Genomic DNA, 20,403 nt, shown 5'->3' with positions numbered 1-20,403 from the left:
GCTTGGCCTGAAACAATGACTCGATTACTAAATGAATCGTCATCTATTTTGATAATCGATAATTGAGTATTTAAAGCAAGTTTTCAGATTTTTCAGCTTCTTAAATGTGAATATTTTCTTTGCTCCATATAAAAAAAGAAATAATTCAAACTGAATCATTTTGGGTTTTTGGACAAGACAACAACACGAGACATTTGAGAACATCATCCTTTCCAGGTCTGATCAACATTTTATGGACCAAACGATTACTCGATTCGCCGTGAAAATAATCAACAGATTAATCGATTATGAAAATGAGTTAGTTGCAGCTCTATTTCACACGGGACTCGATAAGAATTTTGTCGTGCGACAAGTTTACATACAAAGTCAATGAACAGACGCGATTTTCACGACACGATTGCGAGTTGAAATTTTCCAAAGTAGGTGAAGAATCGTGCTGACGTGATGATGACTCTCTGGATGACGTTACATACTTTCCAGCCGCCAGACTCCGCTCATAACGGAGGGGGAAACTGGGCACTCGGAGCTCTGCGACACTCTATCTCTTGTGGAAACATCTGCAGAGAAGCAACCGCCGTCTTGTGTTGTTTCACAACGCCAGACGGAGCCGGACACAACTTGGCGAGTTTCGCCGTTTACTTCAGGAGCTCCGAGCTTCGGGAACCACACGTAACGTCGGTTTCTTCTCTGCAGACAGAGAGAGAGACCACAACAGAGAGTGCAACGATACTTCTGTGATCCACATCCAAACATTGTGTAGTTGACCATGTATCATGTATTCACACCCCAAGTTCCAACTACATATCTGAAGTAGTGTCTTTATAGTTCTTCACTTGACAGCTTTGATATCTGTCGCAGGAAATTGCATAATCAGTCGAGTCGTGTTTTTTTGTTTTCCGCTTCAAGGAGAGATTTCAGTCCATTGTGTCACCTTGCTCGGCGCTGTCAGCTTGTTTATTTGTATCCATGTCCGTGAGACTCTTTCTTCTTCTGGATAATGGATTAATGGACGGATTAGATGAGGTTCTTGATATAAATGAGGAGGAAGATCATTTGTATTTACTTGCACAAAGAGAACAGATGGGATTTGAGACAAGTGTTGTTCCCACAGTTGAAATTGAAACGTCGACATGTAGACGATGATTGCCAGTCACCAGGTACAACAAACTGTGACACCACAACATTCTTCATGTGTGCAGCAGGAGAGAATAGATTCTGCGTGTTACCTGATAGAGTATAAATCAGGCTCTAAATTTCAGTTCAGGATGTCCTGTATATACCCGTTTGTGTCATGATTAAGAACAATCAACACGGGCTGCTCACAGAACACAGTTGAGAAAGCAGAGACTAGTTCAAAGCATCCAACTCTCGGGGTTTACTTCCAAAGAAAGCTCATTCTTTGGTTAAAAAGGCTGCAGACAAGGAGATAGATGAGAGATTTCCGCGATGAAGAGCTCTGTAAACCGCAAAAGGAATCCAAAATGCCTCAGCGCTAGCCCTTTTCTTCCTGTTAATGCGCTCTCACACTTAAATTAGCAGGTACTCCTGGGTTTATGAGGTTGAAATACTAACCTTTATGTTGCTATGGTTCAGAGCCGTCCTCCCTGAGCTGACTTGCGTTTGTGTGGGTCAAACACAGGTTACGTAAATTATGTAGAAGACGGGATTGTTCTAAGGCAGCAAGGGAAGCTCCTTTCATTGTGCAATGTAAATAATACCCATATTATTGTGTTTTCCTGTTGAAGTTGAATATTTGTTCATTCATTTCTTTTTATAAACATGGATTTGACCTAGACATGAAATGACCTTCCCCTGTTTCAGATAATAAAATGATGTCAGGTGAAACATAAATATGAAGCTCAGTCCCAAATTCTTAATACAATCCCATTAGTGAAAAATGGGATTAAACAGGTTTTTTTGACCAGTGGGATTATTGGCACTTTTTAGGAAACTTGGTATCAGTCACATCATTTTCCATTGCTGTAGTAGCTCCTCAACTGTGGTGATGTTGTTTTATACATAGACACAAACACACAAACTAGTGACACTCAAAGCAGTTGTTTTCGTTGTAACTGAATCATTAGAATCAGTCCATTAAAAAGATTTGTTCACTACTTCCTGCATGACCGGAGCATGTTTTCAGGATTTTTAAGTCTTTTTTAACTGATCTGATAATGGAAAGGCGCCACAATGTAACCCATGTGATTTCATTGGTGACCAACTATAATAGACATGCTTGATTCGTGGCATTAGCTGCCAAAATGGATCTCGTTTTGTTCTGCTATGACCAGTTGCCCTCAATTATTGCATACTGGCCCTTTAGTTTGACTTTAACTTTCAGCACTTACTCCCTAGCAGCGCTGCCTCTGTTCTCCTCCCAGCGTAGTTTCAGGCGGCAGGTCTCTCTTCAGCCTCTCCTTGTTTTGGCTGGAGGCCTGATGACACTGATTAAGGATGCAGAACATCTCTCCCTTACTTTCCCCTCACAGCTTCATTTCTCTGTATCCTGTAACCATCCGTCATCCCTCGTTCTCTCCGTGTCATCGCCGCTCACCGCTCTATTTATACGTACCGCTGTCATACATCTTCCCGGGGAAGTCGTAGCCTCTCCGCCGAGGGGAAAAGAGCCATTATGTGTGAGGGGTGTTAAAATAGGATTTTCTGATTTGAGAGCAATGTATCTGTCAGGTGCAATTTGTGCAACGGCAAAATGATATTGCACCCAGAATCATCAAAGCAGACTGTACACGGATGGGAACAGATAAAACGATGTAAACGTTACTCTGGAAGAAGTTACTGTAATACAGCTGACAGGTTAAGAAGTTATTCAATGCAGTACACAGTGGGATTGTAACCGGCACTCAACCCCTCACTACATTATGAATGAGGCTTTTGCAAACTTAAGAGCTCTTGATCAGACAGTGACAGTGAACATGCTCCATAAAGTACGGCTTACACGTCTTTGATAGTTCACAAAAAGATGTTGCTGTTGCTCGGCTCAGATGAAAGTGTGGGAAGATTGTTTTCAACATACATTTTACACTGAGATCTACAAAACTATATACACTATATGTATATAGTTTTGAGGGTTTTTGTTTTTTCAGGGGTTATTGATTCACCGCTCCAATTAAGATTATCAGTAACCTTAATTGTGTTACACTGACTCTCCAAATGAGGCAGCAGTCGACCAACAACTGCTGTGTCCAGTGAAATAAAATCATTGCAGATTTCCTCTGTGGGCTTTTGTGTGGAAGAGTGAACCATAAGATGACTTAGGTTTATTTGGTGAAGTCTTTATTAACTTGTTAATGTTTTAAATTTCCTGATTTTCTAACTGACAGTCGTGTCTCTCCCTCACATTAAAATGACGGTGTATTCCCAGGATTTGTAAACTCTGGTAAACCCGCTAAAAATAATCAAATAACAACACATTCCCATTGTCAGGGGTTGATCTGCAGTGTGTCTTTTTGGGGGTTTTGTTTCACCTCTGTGTCAACTGTACATGAATTATGATTCACAAACCTGCCAGAAACAAAGTGAGTCAGAGGAAGGTGAAAACAACAACAACAACACTGACAATGATACAGTGGTTACTATATTCAAGCTTTTGTTTTCCAAGTTTCAAGTTTTCCCCTTAATTAATTTGTCAGTGGAGCTCTGGACGTCACTCGGACATGACTCGTCATGTTAGCAGCCTCAGATTATTAACCAAAATTATGAGTTCACTTAAATCCACGGAGAACGTCCATATATCACAAAACTGATATACTTTCTATGAGGTTGGAAACAGGTGGAGAGGACATTATTCCAAACCTGCAGTTGCCTGGCAAACCAGACCTACATCAAGATGTTTGGTCTGGGCACACACAATTTGGCAGGGCTCAGTGCGAGGGGCGCGAGAAATGGTTGTCTTTCAAATTCTGCACTGGAGATGAGGAAGGAAGGAAGCCTCCGCAGTAGAAACCACGACAGGTCGTTCAGATAAACGAGACCGTGAACCCATATGTGGTTGGCAAAACTCTGAATACATCTTTCTTTAGAAGGAATGACTTCAGTGCCGTTATTTGTACATTTTTCAAAGAAAAGCTTAACTCCAAATGCTTTGCCAGCAGCAGCCATCTTCTTTATTTACATGTAGCATGTAGCAGAGACCTGCAGGGACTACATGCGGAGCGGTCGCAACTCTGTCGTCATTATGTTAAGCCCGCCCACCGACTCTATACACGATGTGATTGGCCAAACCAGAGTTTGGATTCTGCAGCTAACGAGGAGTTTCTAGACAGAACCCTGGCTGCCGCTAGGGTGCGTCTAGACTCCTAGAGACTGTCCTCCAATGAAATGTACATATAGGTCGTATGCAGGAATTACGACCTATGTTTACGTTTTCAAAACCAGCGCCCCTAGCGGTTGTATACATGACAGCACTAGATACCACTGCCACCTTGGAAGTGGTATCTAGTAGCTTTGCTGATTTCACCACCGGCAGTCCGCACAGTGGCGAGAGCACTGCGCCCGAGTGCGGTCGACAAGGGTTCGACCCTAACCCTAGCTATACCACCTTTTTAATATTTTTTTAAATTTTTACTGCCTAACCCTGTCTTTTTTGCCCTAACCCTAACCTCAGTAACACCTGTGCGTATTCGAGTTGAAAAATACTAGTAAAAACATACCTTTACATCATATTCAGGGGTTGGAAAAAACGACCTTTATGTACGTTTCTGCAGCATCCTGACATCTACAATTTAACTTCCCTGATTAACATCTTACTCCAGAGAGTCAGTGTCACTTTACAAGAGCCTGGAGGGAAACAAATAGACGTTATCTGGCTTTGTGACAAACAGTTTACTAGCTAAAGATAGCGTTGTTGTCACTGGAAGGGTAAGTGTCGTGTTAACATAATGTAAGCATTAGCAACAGGCGGTTTAATGTAAATAATCCGTTATTTGTTTCTTGTGTTTGTTTCCATTGCTCCATCGTGTTCTGCTCACTGTGATCACGTTTCACAGCAGTGATTCACCTCCACCGTCTCTCTGTCTCTGACTGTTTTGGCACATCTATCCATTATCTTCACTTTTATGATGAAAACAGCCGGTAAACAGACGAGTTGTTGTCTGACAATATTGCCTGATTTATGTGTTGTCTAGTTTCCTGCCAGAGGGCGTTACCTCGGCTGTGTGACGTCAGCGGGCCGGAGCTCTATTGATCCAAATGATGGAAGTAAAAAGTGAGACTCATTACAAACTTTCACGTAACACATAGAAGATGAAAGCACATTGAAGTGTAGATGGTAAATGACACATGTACATTCGGGGCTTTTTTTCTCCCATCATACATCCATTTATAGTCCGCCGGCACAGCTGTCAGGAGCAACCCAGGGCTAAGTGTCTTGTCTGAGTGTGGGATCAAAACCCCAACCTTCTGGTTTGTAGATGACCTGCCCTGCCACTGAGCCTCCAGTAATGATGCATTACTGGAGACAAGAAATGAGTGTGTTGACATGGGTCTTGTGTTCTGACCAGTGCTGAAACACATTCCAATGAAACAGATATGGTGTAAAATCCCATTTAAAACAGTGAGAATGGGGTTTAAGACACTGACTATGTCAAGTCAAGTCAATTTTATTCATAAAACACAATTTGCCTCGAAGGGCTTTACAGCCTGTACAGCAAGTGACCGCCTCTGTCCTTAGACCCTTAAATCGAGTAAAGATAAAAACCCTTGTACAGGGGAAAAAAGAGAGAAACCTTAGGGAGAGCCACAGAGGAGGGATTCCTCTCCCAGGACAGACAGACGCACAGTAAGTATCACATGTACTGAAACAATTCAGCAGGTTACAAACAAAACGTTAAAAATGTACAAAGAGAACAAAGAGAAAAGCTAGAGACCAGGCAGGATTATGTTTTACAAATCAATAACATTAATAACAGTTCTCATCATCAGTATCAGTTTCATCTCATCCATCTGGGATTGGTTTGCAGCTCCTCATGTGACCCTCCGAAAACAACAGGACGTGGAGGAAGGATGGATGAGGATGATATAAACGCAGTAATGAGTGTCGCTATATAATACATGCAACATGTACTGTAACTCATATAACACCAGTTAAAAAAAAATCCCAACTCTCTCTCTCAGTTTTGCATTCAGATCCATCCATAGGAGCTTATTTAATAGAACATTGACTATTCTAGCCATTATGACTACATTGTGTGTGTGTGTGTGTGTGTGTGTGTCACCATGGCCCTACAGCCCACCCGTGGTCCTCCTCCACAGTTGTTACCTCTCCGCTATTCCTTGAGGTACCAATTAAACTACTAATCCTGCAACTCAGTGAGAGAGTGTATCCTAATGCTGGGACATATAGTCTCTCTCTCTCTCTCTATCACACACACACACACACACACACACACACACACACAATTCACATATCTACGTACACACTTCCCTCTAATTTACGCTAACTCCATGTTCTCGCCTCACTTCCTGCTCTCTCCATTCTCATCCCCCTTTTCTCGTCTCTTTATTTTTCTCTGTCGTCCCTCCCCCCCTCAATCGCTCCTCCCTTCCTATCTTTTCCCTCCCTTTATCATCCCTCCATCCCTCCTTTCTTTTTCATTCTCCTCCTCCTCTCTTCTCTCAGGAACATGTTTTAGCACTTCTATCAGAGCCACCTAATGAGGAGGTAACGTGGCACTCCCGTCTGAAGATCCACACACACACACACACACACACACACATATACAGTGTTGTCTGAACAGGAGGCTATGATTTGCATCTAGGCCAAGGCTGCTCCATTGTCAGTGATCTCTGAGGAGTACAGTGCTGCTTTTATTCCTCATATTCACAATAGGCTTTATGCAGCAGCAATCACTTGCTGTGGATCCTGAGTCGGTGAAGCTGAGAAGGAAATATTTGGGACTAAAGATACTGAGGAATTAGGGACAATAGAATTAGGCTGTGGCCATTTCCTGCTGCTTTATAATGAACAGTACAGGTTTGGATGATGAAAATAGTTACCACGTCGCCTCATATTAAAGCACAGATGCCTATCTGTCTGTCTGTCTGTCTGTCTGTCTGTCTGTCTGACTGTCTGTCTGAGTTCTTGCCTGAAACCCTTGATAATGATGCTACCATCACACGGGCTGTGGTGTAAACTCAAAGACTGTGACTGGCTTAGTTGTAATAAGAGCTGCATGGTTAATGGGTCATTGTGCAGTAAACGCCACACTAAGCTCCTCCAGCCACACTCCAGGTTTAACAGCAACACGTCTTTGCTTCCTCCCACTGAATTCAAGTGGAGCCAAACATCAGCGTTGAGTTCTATGTTTGTCCAACCAATCACGAGTCAGTTTCAGCTGTCAATTGGGAATTTAAATCTTTTTGAAGAGCTTAAATGATGGAAACCACATTTAGGAAGTATTTATTTGAGTCCAATCTGCTAATGTGGAGGAGTCAAGGGTTTATGACCTGACTGCATGACTGCAGCCTGATCAAGATGTTCTGGCCTCACATTTGGGAGCTGTCATGTCGTCCATCTGCGTGAACTCATTATTTTTCCATAATGGGAATGTGTTGGGGGCTAATGGGGGCGTCATCAGTGCAGTAGGAAATCATAAACCAAAGCACCAGGAAAGCAGATTATTATCCGAAATGGTACAAGATTAAAATCCAACACAATAAAGTAGAATAGAATGTCGTCGTCATAGTGGAAACAGGAGAAAAATCAGTGGGTCTTTCTTTCCAGATAGATAGTGGTGGAAGTTTTTTATTGAAATGATTTGGTTACATTGGAACAGTAAATATCTGCACATAAATCCATGCCAGTCCATCATCATGTACTGTGTTGCGACTTTTCCATGATAAAATGTGACGTCAACCGACTGCCGGCTACTGGTAGAGTCATGAGCGCGACGTATGACACAAATATCCAACCCACAATTTTTAAAACCAGCAAGAACTTTGGAGACGTTCCTGTGACGAGAGGATCCAGTGTGTTTGTGTCGCGTATAAAACGACGGCCGTTCCACGCACGTGATGTGACGATCCTAGTAGACTGGAGTCGAGCTGAGTTGTGGTACAACTGTATAATGGAAAAGCACCATTTGTGCGTAGGCATTTTGTATTTCACTGAAAATGCAGTCTGACCTGAATCATGACATTCATTGCAGCGCACTGTTGACGCAACACATGCAGCAAATTCAATGGCGATCCATGTGATTTTTATGAAGACATTTCATTGTCTCAAAGTAGCTCAGTCGAGTCATTACAACACGTGTCATCATCCTTTCATGTTACCTCAGGATGGTGGAATTTACTGAACCTGAAGAGCAAAGTAAGAGCCAAGGTTTTATTTTCACCAGGTAAAATGGGTTAAAACATTAGCAGAATCAACAGACACACCATCATCTCTTTATATTCATTTATACATAATATATGCACAAACACTTAAAACATAATATATAAACAGAGAGTTTATATATCCATTCGAATCATAAAAGCCCATAACTAGTGTCGTAATCATCATAGAATCATCTTATTATGCAGTGTGCGGCTCAGAATTAGACATTTATAATATGCTCAGTCAAAGAAACCAAAACAACACAGAGAGAAGTTTGTCATGGGCAGGATGTGATGGAAAAAAGACAATTATCTGACAAAACACAAGTGCTTAGGAAGAGTGCGGCATTCGTTTCCTTGGTTACGGTCAAACATACAAAAGCCGGAGTCCTCCGATTGCTAAAATGGGTTTCATCCGAAAACCCTCTCTCACACAAGGTTGAGTTTTCTTTCAAAAGGAGCCTTTCTGTTCAGATTTATATTTTTATCCTCCACAGATTTAGATAAGGCCATTCCCTTTTCTGTCATCCCGCTGCACTTCTCTCTATCCCTGTTCCTGTGACTCTCAGCGCTGCAGCTCATTTAGGATGCAGCCGTTATAGGATTTAAACTACTGCCAAACAAACACCCAAAACACAATAAGCTCGGAGTGCTACTCAGGTGTGGTTAATAATGTCCCTCTAGTGCTCTTTAATTTTAGGGATGCAGAAAATCTTAGACAAGCTGAAAACATCTATGGCATTCAAGAGGATCACGAATTAGAGCACGGATACTCGACCTGAGGCCATCGGGATCCGCCAGGTTCGGACAAAATCCTGAAATGATTTTGGGGCTCTGGTTGGAATCGGGCATGTAAAACTGGTGTGGTTAATTTCAAATTGAGCACATTTAAAAACAGCCCATGGTTTAAAAAAAGTGCTTGACAGAGTTAAAGGCACAGCAACATAAAAGGTATAAAACATAATAAGATGGTAAAATCGAGATAGAAGTATCCGGGTTGACCAAGGCCAAGGAGAAGAGGTGGGTCTTTAAAAGTGGTTTAAAATGTTCAATGGTGGGGGCAGATTCAATTTCCATGGATAACTTGTTCCACATTTTGGGGGCAGCTCCAGCAAAAGGCTTGATCGCCCCCTGGAGTTTTTAGTCGGGATTTTGGCACAGCTAAAAGCAGCCTGTTATTAGACCTCAGAGCTCGGGATGGTAAGAGGTAAGATGGTGCCAATCCGTTAAGAGAGTGTTTCAAATCAATCCTAAAATGAATAGGAAGCCAGTGGAGGGAGGAGCAACACAGGTCAAAATTCAATTCTTTTTCAAAAAACTTCCACATGTGGGAAACGTGATCGTAGCTTCTGCTTCAGTTGATTGATGGATGATGGATGGATGCTGCAGTCGTATCCATCCATATGTCCACATTAAGCTCTACAGTCCACTGAGCATGGCTTCACGGAAGAGTGGTCAGGAAACACATGTTTGGAAATGACATGCGACATGTTCCCTTAATACACAGAGGACAGGGAGTGCAGTGGGAATGTTCTTGTACAGGCAGGGAGTGGAAGAACGCTAGTCGGGATTGAAGGGACGATGGATGTTTACCGAATCCATGAAGAGGAAAACCTGCTGTGGGGCAGGTTAACGTCAAGGCATTTGGTCCACTGGTGTTTTAGCTTCGCCTTCCAATCAAGGAGGTCACATCATCAGCCTCTAGATGCTCCTCCTACAGCATGGATGACTTCATCGTCATTCATCGAAAATGAGGGACCATGACTGTTCCATCATGCTCCTCCATTTTCGATTTGAAGCAGAATTTTGCAAGTCTGGTCGCTTCTCTCTACAGTTTTGCACCACCACCATTGTCTACTGCTTTATGCATCTTTATGCAGTTGTTTTCACTGGAGCACAAGCCGTGGAGCCATGTCCATGCTGGTCAGCATCCTCTTTGCACGATTCTGTGTTTTTAAATTCTCGCTAAAAGCCAGTTCAATGTTTACTCATGTGTGGCCCCGTCCTGGATCAGACAGTCGTTTCCTCCTTATAGCCAGTGATGCAATTTGTGTATCTCGTGAGACACTAGACTTCCCGAGACCTCCTGATTCTGAGGACTCCAGGTTTGTGGTCCTGATCTTGAAAGGGTGGTTTCCTGCTCACAGACAGTAGGGGGCAATGGAGACAGCCTCCAATCTCCCCAAAACAAGATGTTTAACCATCACAAGTTAGACTCCGACTTGGCATCTTTAGAGTATATAGTTAAGCCCCTAAAACTTAGTGTGACAGCCCTGTTTTCCAGGTGAGGTCCAGAACATTTCGTATTTGTCTTCTTGCCTTTGGTCTTTCACAGATTTGTACAGGGCCTGAGGGCTCAACACCCTCCAACTTAAGAAAGAACAAACTGGAAAACAAGTTAAAAGAAGAACAAGAAAAAGGGCAAAAAACAACACATCAATGGGCACGACAAACAAAAGGACAAACACAATGTCAGTCTGCTGCTCGCCTGTAGGTTTTTGTTGTGTGTGCAGTGCATGTGTGGCCCGATTTGCTTGAGTTTATCTATGTGCGTGTCTTTCTTCTGATCTGCAGTGCAACACCTTTTATGTGGTGGAAACGATTTAGTCAAACAGAGCAAACTTCCTGAAAACCTCAACATTTGTAAAACCAAGAAGAACACAAAGAGGGGGTGAATACTTTCTTATAGCAGAGTGGATCAAAGTGAGTTGAAAATCAGAAAGGACTTTATTCTCTCTCTCTCACTCGCTCTGCAACAAGGTGAAGGAAGCCTTCATGAAGCACATCAATCTGGTAACCCCGATGAAGGCCACTGCAGCACAAACATGTCGGTTGTTATATAAAAGCTTTGTCAAAGTCAATCGCAAGAATAGAATTCTCTTCGTTTCTTTGCTCCTTTTCAATTCACACATGAGCTGAGAAAATGCAATGTTTGTTTTTTTTACCTTAACCTTGGACAGAATAGTCACGACACACTGTGAGGTTTGTGCAGGATTTATAAAAAGGCCCACGTAAGTGATGTTTAAGAAAATAACACTTTCACATGCCGTGTTATTTTCAGCTCGTGAAGGGAGATATGATAGTGAACGTGGGCAATGTTCTGAGCGAGCTAGACACTGTATCGACTCCGTGGTTAAATATGGAACATTTGTGAATTTCCAAGTTTTTATTTCATGAATGAATAAGTAAAATTGGAGGATGGAAAAAACCACACACTCCAAAAACTCAGCAGAGTACATCAACACCAAGGCCAAGTTTTGATCGTAGAAATATCACATGAAAAAAGAAGAAGTTAAAAGAATTACTGGATTGTAAATCTTCTCCCAGGCCCAAACACTCTTCTCCACAAAGTTTGGTTTGGAAATCAGTTTAGCAGATTTGTGTGTGTGTGTGTGTGTGTGTGTGTGTGTGTGTGTGATGGCAGATGTGGCAAATGCAGTAGTAGTGCTTTACTTTGAATATGAATGTACAAATTAAAACAGTTTTTAAACAACACAACTATAACTAATGCAGTCTATAGTGTTACATTTGTATCAATATTAGTCAAGCACCGGCTACTCCTTTATGGGGCCCAAACTCAGCTTAGGGCCCCATAAACGCCCTGATTAAGTGTGTTGAAAATGGCTCCAGATGTCAGTAAATGTATCCTGTAACACGGAGCAATGGAACACAGTCAAAACCCAGATGGCCATACTGCTGTGTTCAATCGTTTTTGTTTAAAAACGTGGACGGGGAAACAAGCTCCGACGTGGGGTTTTTGGAGGTTTTCAGATATAAGCAGCAGCAGAGCAGACGGACCCTCGGGAAAGGTTTTGGTTCGCGAGAGCAGCTGGTTGTCTGTCAGTGTCCTCGCTGTGTTTCTGCTGTCTCTGCACCACCTGTGACTGGAGACCGGACCTAAACCCAAAAATCCCCAAACCACGCCATTGAATTGGCCAGTTTACAAGCTCTAACGGGGGGGAAATCAATTTATTATATGAAGTGTGTTCACCTCCGCTACAGTAGGTGGAGATACGTCCCTGTCCCCTGACCGGGTCGGGAACCCAGGTCTTCTTGCTGCAAAGGCAAGAGTGCTAACCAGGTCATCTCACCTGATAATCAAAAATCTCTGTAACTGTGTTGACCAAATACGTCACACACCATAACACCTTTAGTTGCCAGCATGCTGAGCGTCTCTCCACCATCTACTAACTTTAAAATGTTCAGTTCTGTGAGCTGGCAGAACATTAACTTTGTCTCATTAGTCCGACAATGTGGTGTTTGCCGTGTTTTTCCTCCTTTTTCTGTGTATCGGCTTCTTACTGACTCTTAAATGAAGTATGAAATATCCCCCATTTCACAAGCAATAGCCACACTGGTTTAGGAGGACACACAAGTAGACCCGCACACACACACACACACACACATCACCAGATGTTGTCACCCCCTCCACCCCCTTCCGTCAACTTCTCCTCCCACAGCAGCAGGTAAACATTCGTCGCAGAGCATTTGCTCTGTCACAGCTGGACCTCTGGAGTGTTTAAGTCTTGAACACAGTCCAAACGCACTCACTCACTCACATACACACAAACAAATGATCTTACTGAGGACATATCATAGACATAATGTATTATCTAACCACTTACCTTAACCCCAATTCTATCGCTAACCCTTTGGTCTCAACCCTGAAAAAGCTCTTTAAAGTTGTGGGGGCCAAAAAAAATGTCCTCACAAACATAGGTTTGGATGTCACAAAGAATTTAATTCAAGCACACACACACAGACACACACAGGTTTGCTCAGTGTTCTTCTCAGGACACTGCATTGACTGCATTGTCCCTAACCTTAATCTTAACCCTAACCTTAGACTGCTCCTCAGAAAAGCAGGTTCTTCTTCATGGGGAAGTCTTAAGCCTGAAGAATTCCTTTAAAGTTGTGGGACCCAGCCAAAAAGTCCCCTCAAGGTCAAAATATCCCCAGGTTTTTATCTTTTTGGGGTTTTTTTTGGTCCTCACAAAGATATGAACCTCTCTAAGACATTCTACCTCACATCAGGGACTTTACTCACGCTGTGGAGACCTAAATCTGTTTACACGGTAACGTTATGGGGACATGTCTTAGGCATGAATACATGTTGGACAGTTTAAGGTTAGTGTTAGTATTAGGTCAGTAGTAGTTATGGTTAAGGTTAAAAGAAGTCTCCAGAAAATGAATGTCAATGTAATGTCCTCTGAAGTCATGGAAACCAGACTGTGTGTGTGTGTGTGTGTGTGTATGCTTGAAAGTAAACGTAATCCACATGACATTGTATAAAACTTCAAATATTGTATTTTTAAAGGACTTTCTTAAGCTGTTTAACGTCAACTGTTCAGTTACGGCGAGATTTACATCAACACTTTGCAGGATCAGAAGTAATAAAAGGCTGCAAGGCATCAGAGCGGCAACAAAGGAGAACATCCCATCATATTTATCTTATTTGCTCCGGTGATCAATTCCACACAACCACACAATGAATAAAAAATGAGTCTCCGCTCTTCTCAGAAGCAGTTGGTCTCACCAGCATCAGATCTGTGTCTCTTTTCTGTCCCTTTTTTTCTTTGATGCATATCCGGAATTTATGAGGACTGACTCTACCTTTGATTTATTATGTAGTAAATTGAACTTTGATTTTTTTTTATAGGGTCAGTCCACGCAGTTTGGAGAATTGTAGAGCATTCAGTCTGAGGAGTCTTAAAGGGACAGTTTAGGTTATTTGAAGAGTGGTAGTTGTTCTCGCTGATAACACAGGAGGTTTCAGAGAGGGAAGCAGATTTTAGCCACTTAACACAAGTTACAACACCTCTTTAAAACCCTATCTGGACAGGAGTAGTTTTACATGAAGAGGTGGGGTAATGTAATGATTGGGAAGTTGGGGTGAGGTTGTTTCCGGTGCCAGGTTGGGGATCTCCAGGTTTGTTACCTACCCTTGCCCTCCAGGTCTGGGCCTTTGTTGGTGTCCCGGGTCAGAACATGTGGCTTGTCTGAGTGCACTGAATTAGACGTAACGGCAGTAAATGGCTCCTGGAAGAGACAAAGCGATTTACCCCAATGTACCCCTCCCAGTCGTGGTAGTTCTACTGAGATTTCTTATCCCGTGCAAATTGGCCGTTGATATTACAGATAAAATGACATTACTCCACCTTCCCATGTAAAACTAACCCTGGTTAAGAGTATGGTCAAAACTGAAGTTTATCAACTTCCCACTCCCCTGCACCAAAGTCCACAGAGAAAATCAGTGTTTTTAGCTTGTGGGGACACAGGAGGTAAATCAGTGACTGATGGAGGCAACAGCGGATCAACATCTCCTGTGTGCCATGATATAAAAAAACGATGATATTTTCCTTGTGGGCTTTGGTTTAGGGAAAGATTGTCACTGAATATTAATAGAATTTCTCAAATATGTTTCTGTTTTTAAGGTTTGGGGGGAAACTGCTTTGTATCGTGTTGCGTGTGAGGGTGCGATAGACACACAGCTCCTGTGTTGTGAACATGGCAAAGTCGTGGTAGTAATTAGATGAATGTGTTTTGTGTGTTAATGTGAAATGTGTTGTCAGCATTTGTGAGTTTTGTGTCAGGCATATTTTGAAAAGTGCCATCTGCTTCGGCTCCTTCCACCGTCTCCCCCCTCCCCCCTCTCCCTCTCTCTCCCTCTCTCTCTTCATGTATTTAGCACTCAGCCAGTATTTCCTTGGAGATAAACTTGTGATGAGAGGAAGAATTACCAGCCATTTACTGTCAGACTCAGCATGAAGGTTACGTGACATAAAGTTTCACTAAGAAAGGAAGAAGAAGACGTGTGTATCCCGGGGAAGTCTGTGTAAGATAATTACTCCTGCCCGTGTGTTCTTCCTCGCTTTCCTTCTGTTTTCCGCCCTCATTGTTTCTCCTCTCAGGTCTAGGACTGTTCCAAACAATCACATTTATATGAAGCAGCAACAATTCAACAAAGTCCATGACAGAATGAAGTGTTGTTTAACCCACAGGGAAACCTTTGCTCTCCGAGCGGTGAAGAAGAAGACAAACAGAGTTACTCCATGAAATGACTTGTGCTTCTCTGTCACAGCGACTTCCTCACTTACGTCTTCATTAGTTAAACCATGTGAGCACAGAGATGATTGGTGTGGAAGTGTGGATTTAAAGGAATGATGCATCAAATCCTTAGGCTTAATTTGCTCAGTTTCATATCTATAGGTCGACTACTGCACTCGTACTGTTGCAGCACTGCCTGTGATCTCTTTTTCTACTTCTGTGTCAGCGTTGGAAATAGCCAGGGGGACACAGTGTGGACTGCCAACAGCGTAAAAGAAAATGATTCATTAAAAGATAGCTTTGGAGATCCTTGAAAGACAGTAAGAGCAGGCTACATACTGCAAACTCTACGGCAACAAGCGCTATGCGCAACAAACGTGGATTTGCAAGCACTTGCGCACCATCTGTCGGTACTTTTTGTTCAAATGACAACGTGATGCCGAAAAACAACAAATACTCTCAAAAGATCACAAAGGTAGAAAGTTAAACTGCCTGTGCAGTAGAAACAGCGCCACCATGGCATCGCTTTGCAGCCCTTTCCGAGCTTTCAGTCGTCGCCACCGTTCAAACGCAGCACTGATGTTCACTCTGGGCTTGGATCGTTCTGCATCAGCCTATTTCTTGTCAGTAGCTTTCCAAAAAAAAAACAGTATTTGGATTGCAACCAACACCTGCTGTTGGTACCTCTTCTTTTCTGCCATAACGTTGCTATTTAGGAAGCTAGCATATTCTCTGGCGTTGTCTTCTGAGCATGCGCGATTAGTGCACAGTTTACGGGCATTAATTAATTAATTAAGTAGTTACAATCTGGGTGTGAAGAGGATTTTAGGCAATACAGTAAAAAAATGCTCTCCTACTGTAAGAAAACACTCCAAATCCTCTCTTTGTTGTACCGCAGGATATATTGTCTGTATGAAAATGTGTGTTGTCTCCTGGTTCTGTGACAATATCTGCCGTCTCATCGGTGGATTGTAGTGTGTGTGGCAGCTGGATACTCCTCACTCTTCCCTTCCGAGTGTGTTGGAGAACCTGTGTAGCCTTTAGTTTGCTTCTATTGTGGGCTGTTGTAAAAAACAAGGAAGTCCAGAAAGGCTGCCTCCGTAGAGATGACCCAGCTCCTGGTATAAATATAAAAGGTAATGAAAAACAACAATTCATACAATCAGGTGAGAGTCCAAAAAACTAATAAAAAATAGAGACTAATTATTTTATCTGCAGTTTGTGCTAAATGAAAAATAAATTCACCTGGGATGCCATTGGGTGAATTTATTTTTATACCCGTCCAAACTAACGTTCCAAACTGAACTAAACTGTGTGTCTGGTACGGATTGGACAGCGATAACGGCCGTGGATGGATGGTTTTCTGAAGCAAAACTGCTGAGCTAACCAATAATGCTATTTTAACTCATTCGGTCACTCGTCTAAAAGCTTTAAAGCAGAACTATGCAGGACTTTTACCCTTATTTAACAGCTTTGGAGTCATTGCGATGGTTAAATGTCTTATTGCAGGGAGATTGGAGACTGTTTGGAGTTGTTTCCCCAACTGTCTGTTAGTGGAAGTCAGGAAGGCAGTGATAACGTTATTTTAGACGTTCATCATGGAAAAGCTGGTGAAAAAAGGAGGAAAAAGTTTTCGGAGGAAGAGAAAACGTTGTGGGGGGGCTACACATGAGGGACAGGGAGGGGGGGATCATCAGACGATGGATGCATGTTTACAGTAGTGTCGTAAAAACATGTACTCTGAAACTGTAGGGGGAGCTCTGACCTGACTTGCACAGTTCCACTTTAAATCCATCTGAATACCCTGAATCTCCCATGTGCTCTTCCTTTCTACAGGTCGTGGGATGACTTCCATGACTGTGCCAACGTGGCGATGGCCGGCTGTCCGGAGGAAGCAGCAGCCGTGTGGGAGTCTCTGCGACAGGAATCCAAAAAGATGCAGTTCTCTGGGAACCTCTACGACATGTGCTCCAACCGGAACAGCCACCCAGTCTCCTCGGTGTCCTCGCGCGGCTCGTCCAACCAGGGCGAGATCAACCAGGAGTCTCTACGAGGCCACGCTGCTCGCCTGACAGGCCGCCTCCACTTTCTCATGCTACTCTCTCCTCTGCTGCTGCTGCTGCTGTTTTGGATATAACCAACGTTAAAGAAGTGGGACTCATGTGAATAGATGTAAACTTTGTGTATCTTTTTCCCGTTCCACACGTCCATGGACTCTCCACTGTGTTTTCCTCTGCCCTGCCAGAGGCTGAATACGTCTAACTGCATGTTCAGAGGCCAGAAAGCCCTTTTGATAATGTATCTGTCAACTGCCTGTGCTGTTTCATGCATATTCTCTGCCTTTAAATTAGTCTTTCTGTCTCACACACACACACACACACACACGCAGCTACACAACCACTGTACAAACAGGCCTGCAAACACATGCATAGTTAAACAGATGCAACCAGCAGCCTCATGTCATCTGTCCTTATCTCCTATGCCCTTAAATCTACTTAGTGCAAGCTTGTAGATGCTGGTTCCCGCAGGAGTCAACATTTGTCCTCTTTTAATGAGCCGGAAAAGTGGGGGAGATGAAGATGCCACGGGTCGTTCCTGCTTCATATTTGTTTATCGTCTCTCGCTCAACTCTGTGATAAACGGTGACACACCTGGTTTATCACTCGCTCCGGCGCAGTCTCGTCTTCTCCATCATTTTCCTCTCTCTCTTGTCTCCGAGGCCCGCTGCTGTCAAAGCTCCTGTTTCTGTGACTGACAACAGCAGCAGAAAAGTTCCAAACTGTTTCTCAAATGTCAGAATAGACAGAGAGTTTGATAGGGATGATTTTCCAGAAAGGGAGGAGGTGTGATGAGACGCATAATTAACCTGAAAGTGAACACATTTACATTGTTTTTGGGGTCGCTGCATTCAAAGCCGGGGTTATTATTCGTTCCCTGACAACTTGTAATGTTGCAAATTGGACCTTTAATAGATTTTGTTTTCAATTTTTAGCAACGCACAACCATCCTGCGCTAGAGACTAGAGGCGTTTAATGAATTTTGTGTCTGTCAAGACTCTGCGCTCTGTGCAACACAATATTTGAATCCAGCGAGAGAAAAAAAAGACCAGAAAGGCTGAGAAAGATAAAATAGAGAAGAAGTCAAAATAAATGTTTCCCCTGAACAACTTAAGACCGTCCCACACGAAAGGATTTTCAAATCTGACTTGATTTTAAAAGCATTGGGAGACCAAAGGCACAACAAACTTGAAGATTTCAGGGAGGAGATTCCAGGGAATCGCAGAAACTCGACTCGCTGTCGTTGGTTATCGAGTGTTCTGCTCACGCCTCCGCCAAATCACTGTTTAGTCGTAAATATCAGACACGTTTAATCCAATGACCTTAAAATCCAGGATAATTTGGCCAGATAATCTGTTCAAATCAGAAGGCACCCCCGATTGTTGGAAGGGCCAGATTGGGATTGAAACCTGGCCAATGAATTCTCTAGCGTGGAGCAGACTTTAGCGAAAACAAGTACTGAAAATCTACAGTCCGTATGAGCAATATACGACTTCTCTAATGCAGAGTTTCTCAATCCTGGTCCTTTAGATGTTTCCCTGCTCCAACACACCTGATTCAAGGCTTTTTCAGAGCTTGATTCAAGGCTTTTTCAGAGCTTGTTGATGAGCTGATTATTTCAATCAGGTGTGTTGGAGCAGGGAAACATCTAAAACATGCAGATTGAGAGACAAAAAAAGGAAAATCAACAATGAGCATAATGTACATAAACCGTGGAGGAGCATGACATTACTCACTGTGCAGCGGAAGTTAAAGTAAAGTCAAGAGTTTATACTTTTATTCGGTGCTTAGCCAGGTATGAAATCCTGCGGGGCTCCTCCTTGGCATCCTGCCGCTGCAGCCATACAATATGGGAGCAAATATGTTCTGCAGAGCGAATCACGGTCCTCTCACATGCCAAGTGTATTTCCTGCTTGCGTCGTAGTCACAGTTTGGTCCTGCAGGGCTTTCGGCTGAAGCTGCTTGTTATTCTACGAGGCTGCAGGTAACAGTTGTTTCTGTCTGGTGCAGGATTAGAGAGAGAGAGAGAGAGAGAGATGAGTTCACCCAGAAAACAAACACCGTTCTGCCTAGTTGACGATTGAATCCACCTGTCTAACAGTGTGTCGTACACAAGGGGCTCAAAGTTATAGGTTGCCTTGCTTCACAAAAAGGAGGAAAACAAAAGCATTAAATCAAGCCGGGCTGACTTTAAACACTCGACGGTGAAGAAGCTCAACACAGAAGCCTTAAAGGCTTCAGGAGATCCACACAGAGTCATATTGAGTCAAACCTGTCGACCCATAAAGTTCATTCTTCATACCAGCAGTTATTTTCATCATCGCTTCATTACGTTCTAGTGGAAAATGATGACGCTCTCAAACGTCTTGTTTGAGTGATTTCTTTTGTTGTGTGGAGCAAAGAAACCAGAACATTATTATTATTTTGAACACACAGAAGCTCCCATTGAAATAAAGTCATTTTATCTCTGGTCTAGCTTTAAAGGGGAAGTCTGTAATTAGTTCCTAACTTTCCTTATTCAGACATGAAGAGGATTTCAACAAGGATTTATGGAGGTTTTATGGACTCTGTTCTTTCATATACCCCCCTAGCCTACGACGATAAATGACTGGATCTTTAAGTCAAATAAACCCAGTGTCTGTTGGATTCCAGTGGCAGAAAAAAAACCCTACAAGGTCAAAGGTCGTGAGCAGAAATAAAGAGTTTGTGAAGGATAAGAAAAAGCTCTCCAATCAGCCCATAACGTTTTCTTCCTTTCCATAAAAAAAAGGCAGGATGTGCTCGGATGGTTTAAAGCAGCTGCTGTACGTTTGAGCATTAATTAAACTGGCAGAATTAGCAATTAGAGGCCTGCGCTGCTAATTCACCGAGGTGCACCAATCTGAAAAGTTACTCCGCGGTGCTCGGATAACATGTCGTCACTGGAGGCTGAAGCTCAGAAAAGCATAAATCTGCAGGCTGCGGA

General features: G+C 42.9%; 1 protein-coding gene across 1 annotated transcript in view; it reads left to right on the top strand.

The window, feature by feature from the left end:
• Nucleotides 1-18,959, top strand: part of nrn1la (neuritin 1-like a) — a 70,234-nt gene extending 51,275 nt beyond the window's left edge. The window contains exon 3 of the mRNA XM_058646631.1: nt 17,218-18,959. Within this exon, the coding sequence (XP_058502614.1) occupies nt 17,218-17,518 (301 nt within the window). The 3' untranslated portion in view covers nt 17,519-18,959. The remainder of the gene's footprint in view (nt 1-17,217) is intronic.
• Nucleotides 18,960-20,403: the final 1,444 nt, after the last annotated feature.

The sequence above is a fragment of the Solea solea genome, chromosome 12 (assembly GCF_958295425.1).
Source record: "Solea solea chromosome 12, fSolSol10.1, whole genome shotgun sequence".
Lineage (NCBI taxonomy): Eukaryota > Metazoa > Chordata > Actinopteri > Pleuronectiformes > Soleidae > Solea > Solea solea.
This window is presented reverse-complemented; position numbering and strand designations above follow the sequence as displayed.